Here is a 9,845-nt window from a genome sequence, read left to right as displayed (position 1 = left end):
AGTCAAATATATTTCCATAATTGTTAACGACATACAAATATACTCTTATTTGAACGATTAACTTATTTAGCATAACTCTGTTAGTCTAGTCACCATACCACTAATGCAACACCAATTAAATGAAGATTAAATTAGTAAATTCAATATTTTAATAGGGGATGATTTTTGTCGATAATTATATTGGTATGGTCTTTTTTAGCGAAAAAATTGAAGAGATCGACACATAAAATACAATAGTACAAAATTACGTTGCTAAAATCCACGACGTTACATTTTTTAGTTGAGGTGGCAGGTGAGATAAAGGTGATGCCATGTTAGTGTCATCATTGGTTTGTTAGTTTATAACATCTTTATGTGAGGATGTATTTAACTGTTTATTTGAGGGTAAATTATGTACGTGGTGTACAACCTTTACCCATAATCACACTTTGGTGTACAACCAAAATTTTGTCACACTAAACTGTACAACCTTTTAGTGACCTCTCACTAAAGTGTACAACAGGTAATTTTGACCGGTCAACGCGCCACCTCATCACTTTTAATCTCTTAACAAATAAAAGTGGATCTCACCTAATGCTAAATAACTAATTTACCCTTAATTATATTTTCTTTTATTTTTTACTTTTCTTTTATATTAATTCTTTTCTCTCTCCTCCCTATTTCACTTTTTCTTTTATTTTTATTTTTAATTTATATTAATTTACCCTTAATTTTCAACCCAACAATTTTCACGCCTCTCTCCTGTTCTTGAGAAAAAGCCCCTTTATTTCTTAATCTCCTAACTAAATCTCTCCCCCAAGTTGAAAAAAATCTCATTTTGCTAGGTACCCACCTGTTCTTTTTTGATATTCTTTAGTGGGTATCTCTTAATTTCTTCAATCAAAACTCTAAACCCCCAAAAGAAACCATCTTGACTTGTTCTGATCAGCTTAGGGTAGTTTTAGAAAATGGTGGGAGCAGTGTCAGTGGTGGGCTCATCTGTGGTGGATTCTCATAGTAGTCCTTATTTGTATTTGGATGCACTGCCTACGACTAATATGAATTTGAAGAGCAGTGGGGAGTTGGTTTTGCAGAGGGATTCGATGAAAAGGAAGCAAGTTGCGAGGTCTAGTTTGCTGGATTTGGATCCAGTGAGGTGGAGATGGGATTTCTGATATGAGGTGTCTTTCATTTGAGGCGATTTGAACCACGACGGATTCAACTGAAATTTGTTCTGGATTTAACGAAGTAGAGAAGAAGAAGAAGAAGCCAGTGGAAGAGACGGAGGTTAAAAGTGAGATGAGGAGGGGAGAGAAAAGAATTAATATAAAAGAAAAATAAAAAATAAAAAATAAAAGAAAATATAAGTAAGGGTAAATTAGTCATTTAACATTAGGTGGGATCCACTTTTATTTGTTGGGAGGTTAAAAGTGATGAGGTGGCGCGTTGACCAAACGTTGACCGGTCAAAATTACCTGTTGTACACTTTAGTGGGAGGTCACTAAAAGGTTATACAGTTTAGTGTGACAAAATTTTGGTTGTACACCAAAGTGTGATTATGGGTAAAAGTTGTACACCACATATGTAATTTACCCGTTTATTTGATACACAGTATATACGCACGCTAAAATACGTATATTTTAAAATAATTTTAAGGGTAAATTTAAAAAACAACCCTTGTGGTTTGATGTTGTTTCAAAAAAACCCTTGTAGTTTGTTATTACAAAAAAAGGACTGTGGTTTGCGCCGTTAACCAAAAAACGGAAAATGGCTTAACGGTGTTAAAATGCTGACGTGGCACAGGGGTAAGGTTGGAAATTCGATTTTTTTTAATTTTTAATTTTTCTTTTTCTTTTTCTTTTTCTTTTTCTTCTTCTTCCTCTCCTCCTTCTTCTCTCTCCTCCTTCATCTTCTTCCTTCTCCCTTCTTCTTCTTCTTCTTCTTCTTCTTCTTCTTCTTCTTCTTCTTCTTCTTCTTCCTTCTCTCCTCCTCCTTCTTCCTTTTCTCCTCCTTCTTCTTCTTTCTTCTTCCTTTTTCTTCTTCCTCCTCCTTCTTCTTCTTTTTTTCTATTCTTTTTTTTAAATTCCCTTACTCGAAGAAATCTGAAATTTCCAGATTTCGGGAAAATTCCAGATTTCTTCGGAAATCTGGAAAATTTCCAGATTTCCGAAGAAAAATTTCCGAAACTTAAAAAAAAAGAAAAAAATAAAGGAAGAAGAAGAGGGATGAAGAAGAAGAAGAATGGAGGAGGGGAGAAGAAGGAAGAAGAAGAAGGGAAGAAAGAGGAGGAGGAGGAGAAGAAGGAGGAGGAAAAGGAAAAGAAGAAAAAGAAAAAGAAAAATTAAAAAAAATAAAATTTCAGAAATTAAAAAAAAAAAAAGAAGAAGAAGAGAAGAAAGAGGAGGAGAAGAAGGAGGAGGAGAAAAAGGAAAAGAACAAGAAGAAAAAGAAAAAGAACAAGAAAAATTAAAAAAAGTAATTTTTTTTTTCCAACTCTACTCCTTGCCACGTCAGCATTTTTAACGGTGTTAAGCCATTTTCCGTTTTTCGGGTAACGGCGTAAACCACAGTTTTTTTTTTTTTGTAAAAACAAACCAAATGGGTTTTTTTGAAACAACATGAAACCACAGGGGTTGTTTTTGAAATTTACCCTAATTTTAAATCTCAAACGAAAATAATTTTGAGTTAAATAGTCTTTACAAAATTCCAAAACTGTTTTGATTTTAGAAATCTGATTAGACTCATTTTAAACATTTAAATTAACCTGTTCCAATTAATATATACATACATAAAATCATCGTTTTGAATAATAATCATGAAGTAATTTGATATATTATTGAGTTACTATTTTTTTTTTTTTTTGATAAAATATTATTGAGTTACTATAAATCACATGATTCTTATACTAATAAATGGTTTTTACTTCATACGAGTTCAAACACATATTGTTGAGTTACCTCTAAAACGCAGATTAAATTGATTTCCTGCGACAAGCAAATTTTTTTTTTTTTTTTTTTTTTTTTGCTTTTGGCGTGGAAATCGCTTATAGTCATAAACTGGACATCAAATATCCGATTTCGTCATGGTTATTGGAATATCCCCATAAATAGCATTATATTTAACAAATAAATCTGGCAGTTTAATTATAACCAAAAATAAAAATAAAAATACAAAAAGAAGTAAAATGAGGAAAAATAATAAAATTAAAATGCCAAAGCCATGGCACCCCCAATTACCAATAACCCACTCAAACCGACCCGAAAATCGTACAAAGACCTCGAACCCGAATCATCACCAACCGGACTTGCTGCAGTTTCCGGCGACAAACTCACCGGAGTAGGACTTGGTGGACTACTAGTAGAAGGGAAAACCATCGGGGCATCCGCCGGTGTTGCTGAACTTGCAGGAACGCTCGCAGACATTTCCGGAGTCGGTGCAGTAGCCGGACCCTCGGGCATTTCTGGTCCAGAGATCGGAGCCGTGACCGGAGTTACAGCGGGAGAGGAAACTGATGGCGGTAGACTCATCGGTGACGGAACTGGAGGAGACGCACTTGGAGACGGAGTAGCAACAGTCGGAGGCGGCGTTGATGAGACCGGGGCAACCGAGGGGGAAATTTTCGGAGAGAGTGATGGAGATTTTGAAGGAGTAGACGACGGAGATCTGACCGGAGCAATTGGTGAAGAAGAAGAAGAGGGAGATTTAGCGGGAGAAATCGATGGAGAAAGATGCGATGATTTTGTAGGAGAAGCAGCAGGCGCATTGTCTGCTTTTACCATAATCAACGAAACTGAGATGCTTAAAGCAAGAAAAGCAATTAGGACTACTCTCGGCATCATTCCGGCGGCGTTTATGATATGCAAATCGGAAAGTTTGAAGTATCTTGAGTATTGATATTGATTTTGATTGTGAAATCTGAAATTTTCTGAGTTCCGATGGAGATGGGAAAGGGAGGAGGATATGATATATAGAGAGGAGGAAACGGTAGTGGAAGCGGAAATATGACCGTTAGAAAATAAGGAAGCGGTGGGGTTAAGTTAGTGACGGCTACAGAAGGTTATTGTAGCCGTTAGAGGTGGCTGGTTCTTGTCCGGTTTCGCCAACAATAGGACAAAGTATTCTTCTACCTCTATAAATGTGTAACAGGATTCACGTGAAACTATATTTACTATACTCAACTCGGGAACTGTAAATTATTACTATATCAATACATGGATAAGGTATTGATTCATTATTTTTACATTTTAATGTAAAATATTAGGAGTATATAATATGTTAGGGTTAAATTTATACTTCGTTTAAAACGTTAGGATTAAATTTGTATAATTTTATATGTTAGGGTTAAATCTGTATTTCGCTTGAAATATTAGGGTTAAATTTGCATAATTTCATACGTTAGTAAGACACTAAATATTAAATTCAGATTTAGTCCTAATATATGAAATTGTGCAAATTTAACCCTAACATTTTCAAGTGAGATCAAATTTAAATTTTATCCAAAATTCTATAAAACCAAAATTCAATAATATAATTTTATTTATTTTTATAATACAATAAATTTACAAAAAAAAATTATATAAATTTTTTATTTAACCTTAACTTATAATCTCTTTTTTTTTTAGAGGTAAGAAGTTGTCTTTGAAAATGTAGACCACTTTAAATGTAATATTGGAGGGTCTTGAATCATGCAGCTGACTTACACCTGGGAGATTCTTTCCATACCATAAAGCTTACTAACTGAAGGTGGAATTTCATGTCTTTCTTTAAAAGCAACGGCCATGGAACTTGCAGATATGCTAATTAGATCAGCTATCATGTGATCGAAGAGCACGAAAGATGTGTTGCTCGTAACGTCTTCAACAATTAGCCTGACCCTATACCTCAAAGGGAAAAAAACATATTTCTTTCTTTCTTTCTCTAGACTATATATTTCTTTGCTAGGGTAAGAAGCGTGCCATGTCAATGGAAGTTCATTGATAAATCTACAGTTCTTGCACCAAATTTTGTCTTCGAAAATTTGTACGCTACTTTTGCACTGAGGATAGGCTCGGTACCACCAACCTTCAAAAGGGTCAATTTCTTTGATTGTTGCTTTGCAAGTAAATTTCATGTGCTATATAAACACCAAATAATACAAGTTGCTATATAACCCCTTCTGACTACTAATACAGTAAAAAATTTGGAAAAAAAAACATTAGAATAGGAAGCAAACCCTATCAGTATGGATATCAACTTGCAAGAGTTCTGAAATGGTTTTTCTATTCATGTCTTTCTATGTTTCAATATCAAGAACTGCAAGGGATTTGTTTTCATGCTTCCTAAATTGAGGAAAAGGCGCATGCAACCTGAGAAGTAAGAGTTGCATGTGTTAGTGTACCCTTTAAGAAAATTGTATAGGTTTGTTTTACAAAAATAAAACCCAGTAAAAATACCCTTGAGAAAAAAGCTTCAATTTCTGGAATTTACGGATTCACATGGAATTTGGTTGCCGAAGTACCGTTAAGTGTAAATGCATCTACAAAAGCATGATAATGTTAGTTTTAGCTATACTCTGTGAGGAATGGAGTAATATAAAGCCAAAGTACATTTAGTACCATCAAAAGGCTTGGAAATCACTGCGAAAAAAGCGATAATAATGTGACCATCCTTGGCGAGTGAAATTAGCTCATCTTCAAGAAAATTTAAAGTTATTCACTCTCACAATGTGAGTTTCAGCTCTTGTCCACTAAGGAAAAAATATGGTGTAGTTGTTCGATTGTTGTTGAATAATAAACGACGTGATTTAAAGCGAGGAAAAAAAAAGAAATGAATTATCTATACCCATGTGTGTATTTGTTTAACATGGAAATTATAGTTAACATCTAATGGAAAGTAGAATATATATGCATACTTGCTATTTTGTAGAACCACATCATGTTTCTTCTTTATTTGATCGAGAGCTCGAACTTGTTCAAGAGGACCAACATCGATAACTAGCCCAAAAGTGTCTGACAATTATGGAATTTGATAATTGAGAATTAAGGAAAAAAAAATCAACTTATAAAAAAATTGTCTAGTCTAGAGCTAAGAAGAGTACCGCATAGATAGTCAATTAGATCAACTCGTTCCTCGGTAGAATCAAAGATTAAGAAGTTAAACTTGTCATATGGAATTGTAGAGTCATGTGGTCTTCTAATTTCTTAATGTACATGTTGCACGAAAGTCTCAGATGAAAAGGATGACCTGTGGGTTTGTAACTGCTTTGGACGGGGATCACACTAAATCCAGATATATGGTAGATAGTGCCTTCAACCAATAATTCACGAAACCTCGCAGATATTTCATTAAAAATTGTTCCTTGTATCGTGTCGTCCTAAGAAATTTCTATAAATTAATTCTGTATACATAAATAATTAGAAAGTAAAAATTATAGCAGAAAACTTATTCATCGATGAGGAGCAAATCAAAACTGAAAATCTGGCTACTCTTTCTTGGGTTGCCAAAGTCCCAACATCTTGTGAGTCGCACCTTGATCCGAATGTTTTTTGCTATCTTTATTGATGTTTGAAATTGGTGTGTAAGCCATTGTCAAAGCTGGAAAAAAAACAAGCATTGATTGCTCGAGTAAATATACATTCAAAGAAAAGCGCAAGTACTATAAGAAGAGCAAGTTGAAGAAGGCAATTGAAGCTAAGACAAAAACTTAAACCTCAGTTGATTCTTGGAAAATTTCAGGATAATTAACGTTTTCGTCAAGCCAAACAAACTTTCATTTTGTTTCGCAGAAGAATTTTCAATAACAACCTGAATTCTAGCTGAGTTTGTCACCCTAGATAAGGTGACGTACAGCTGCCCATGTGTGAAGACAGGTTCATTTAAGAAGAGTCCAACCTGATGAAGAGTTTGTCCTTGGCTTTTGCCAATAGTCATATAGTAGCATATTCTAATAAGGAACTATCGGCGTTGCAAAGTAAAAGGAATTTTTTTTCTCGGTGTAGTTATTCTAGGAATGAAGACTCTTTCACCAATAGAAGAACCTGTTAAAATTTGAGCTTCAATAATTCTACTCCCTAATTTTATTACAACCAACCTTGTCCCATTACAAAGACCATTTGATGGGTTAATATTGCGTAAAAGCATGATTAAAGTGTTAATTTTCAGACAGAGTTCATGCTTCGAAAAACCATGAGGGTTAATAGAATTAAGAAAATCGACATGATATAATGTCTGCAACTCATCGATATTTGCAGTTGTCTTGCATATTGAATCACTACTATAGTAAGTTTGATTTGGACCAGGAACTAAATTAAGAATGAAATCATTTATTTTGTTTGCAATTTCATTTCTTGGAGTTATTATTGCTCTTTTCTTTAAGTAAGTAAAATTTGTATACTTGGTTGCAAAGTGCTGATATGTTTCTTCGATTATAGTTAATATAGGATCTCGGGTCGGCATAACTAATATTTCATATGGGATGTCAATCCAATCAAGTTCATTATCTACGAGTTCATTTTTTTTTTCCATTAATCTCGTCGTTGCCTAATGCCAATAGCCATTCTGCAAAGTTTGTATAACCGACATGGGAAAAATTAGTCTGATTCCCTCGTAATCTCATATTAGTTTTTGATGTAAATATTTGAAAGCTTTTCCACAAATAAGAGTTTGTTATAGACACATTTAAAATATCTTCACTGTTAGGTATCACCGGTAATATCTACCTGAAATACTGCCCAATATAATAGTTTTCCCTCCAAATAATATAAGTCTTCTTTGGTTGCTGCATTAGTATATAAAATGTCTTTCAATGATCTGTCCACAGCTTCGAAGCAAAAATGATGGTTCATTGGAGCCTCGTCCCAAATAATAATTGAACATTGTTGAATTAGTTCAGCAAGCTTTGTTCCTTTTTTTATATTACATGTAGAGAAAGTTGTAAGTTCAAGTATTTTGAACCTCGAATGGGCAGTTCTACCTCATGGCAGGAGTAATGCTGAAATACCCAAAGAAGCCACCACCAAAACAATCTTATGCTCGGATCTAGGCTTTGCAATTATTGTTTGGTATATGTATGCTTTTCTAGTTCCACCATGACCGTATAAGAAAATTTACTTTCCTTCTGCGTTAGCAACATAGGCTACAACTATACCGTAAACATGTTTTTGTTCGATATTAAGGCTTAAGACCATTTGCCCATGTTGTTCTTTCAATTGTCGCACATCGTAGCTTAATTCTTCATTTAATGAGTGTTGGAATTTAGTGTCCTAAAGATAATTCTTTTAGGATATAAATATTAATGAATAAATTGTTTATTTAGTCATTTGTTTAATCAGATATATAGCATTAAAATGTAACTATATATATAAAGGCACTAATCTTTCATAAAGGAAGTAATCCCAAGTTTGTTTAAATAGTTATGAAGTGTTCATACAAGCATGAAGTGAGACTATACTTTATAATAGGTCAATAAACTTAAAATCAACCCAAGTCAAGTAATATGTTATAGGGGTTGGCATATTACTATTGAGACTTGCATGTAACAGTGTTTTCTATCGAGACAGAGAGCTGGTCTCACAAGCTTTAGATATAGAGATATCTAGACAGTTACATGGATCCGGTGAAGGAGTTCATTAGGATTGGGAACCCGACTTGAGATAACAGTATGGATTGATTTACCTAATGTGTCAACTGTTCATCTCATTGGTATTAGTAGGTATAACTAATCCTAAGACTCAAACATTCATTAATTAGTGATTCTGGATTATGGAGTGTGATACTTTGATTCTGTGCGAGCACGGTCCACTATAGGTGAGAGCCTAGGGTGTGTGAGAGCAGGGTTGGGTATCACATAAAGTAATTGCAGAATAGTTAATGTTAGATTGAGCATTCGTCACTCCTGATAAGTGGGAGATATATCCAAATGGCCGCTTGTGGTGAATTGACTGAAATCCTTGCAAGGTGATACAGTTAAGAGTAGAAATAAAAATTTCACTTAACTTATCTTTCAGAGTAAATTCAACATGTACAAGTAAAACGGACTCTTCATTATATGTAACCTTGACATGTTCCATGGTTATAAGGAATTGACCAAAAGGATATAGTTGATGAAGGACCGTATTATACTATTCCTAATGTGGAAAGGTTAACATCAGTTATCAACCTGGCTTCTTAATTGCTCTGAGAAAATATCATAGGTTCTGCTAGTAACAACTCGCGGCGGTATTCCGTTATATATATGTTAGAATTAATCAGGATGAATTAATTTAAAAGGATATATATGGCTAGTGGCAATAAAGGACCTAATGGGTCGCATATGGGACTTGGAACCAGAGGACAAAACTGTAATTAGTAGGACACTATATATGGGCCGAAATTTAATAGTTAATTAGGGATAAATTAATTTGATTAATAATTATAATTAGATTATGATTGTAAATTAAATTAAACGATTATTTGATAATATTAATTAGAGGTTTTAATGTGATCGTAACTCTAATTAATTATCCCTAACATAAATTAAATAATTAATTGGATTAATATTATTATCTAAATATAATTAGTTATTATTTAGATAATAATAAGTGTTTATTTAATTATCTAATTAGTAATTCTATTCCGAATAAAATTCTAATTAATTAATTAACTAAATAATACAACTAGGGTTAGGGTTTTGAGAAGTCTATAAATAGACTCCCCAACTATAAATTTCGGCCAACATATAGAAGAGGGCTAGAGGAACTGTTCCGAAATCGTCTCGGCTAATTTACAATCTTTCTGACTCTCTCTTTAATCTCGTATCGCTTCTGTTAGAGGCAGTCATTGCGATTGCTAATTATTAAGGTTGATTACTAATAGTTATTGTTTTCTGTGTTAAACAAATCGTTCGTGGC

General features: G+C 33.7%; 1 protein-coding gene across 1 annotated transcript; it reads right to left on the bottom strand.

Moving 5' to 3' along the window:
- Positions 1-3,047: 3,047 nt before the first annotated feature.
- Positions 3,048-3,983, bottom strand: LOC136219248 (proline-rich receptor-like protein kinase PERK8). Its single transcript, XM_066006575.1, has one exon. The coding sequence runs from the start codon at positions 3,816-3,818 to the stop codon at positions 3,183-3,185; it is 636 nt and encodes a 211-aa protein (XP_065862647.1). The 5' UTR covers positions 3,819-3,983; the 3' UTR covers positions 3,048-3,182.
- Between the last annotated feature and the right edge of the window lie 5,862 nt (positions 3,984-9,845).

The sequence above is a fragment of the Euphorbia lathyris genome, chromosome 2 (assembly GCF_963576675.1).
Source record: "Euphorbia lathyris chromosome 2, ddEupLath1.1, whole genome shotgun sequence".
In the NCBI taxonomy this organism is placed as follows: Eukaryota; Viridiplantae; Streptophyta; class Magnoliopsida; order Malpighiales; family Euphorbiaceae; genus Euphorbia; species Euphorbia lathyris.
The sequence above is the reverse complement of the archived record's forward strand: the minus strand, read 5'-3'. Positions and strand labels throughout refer to the sequence as shown.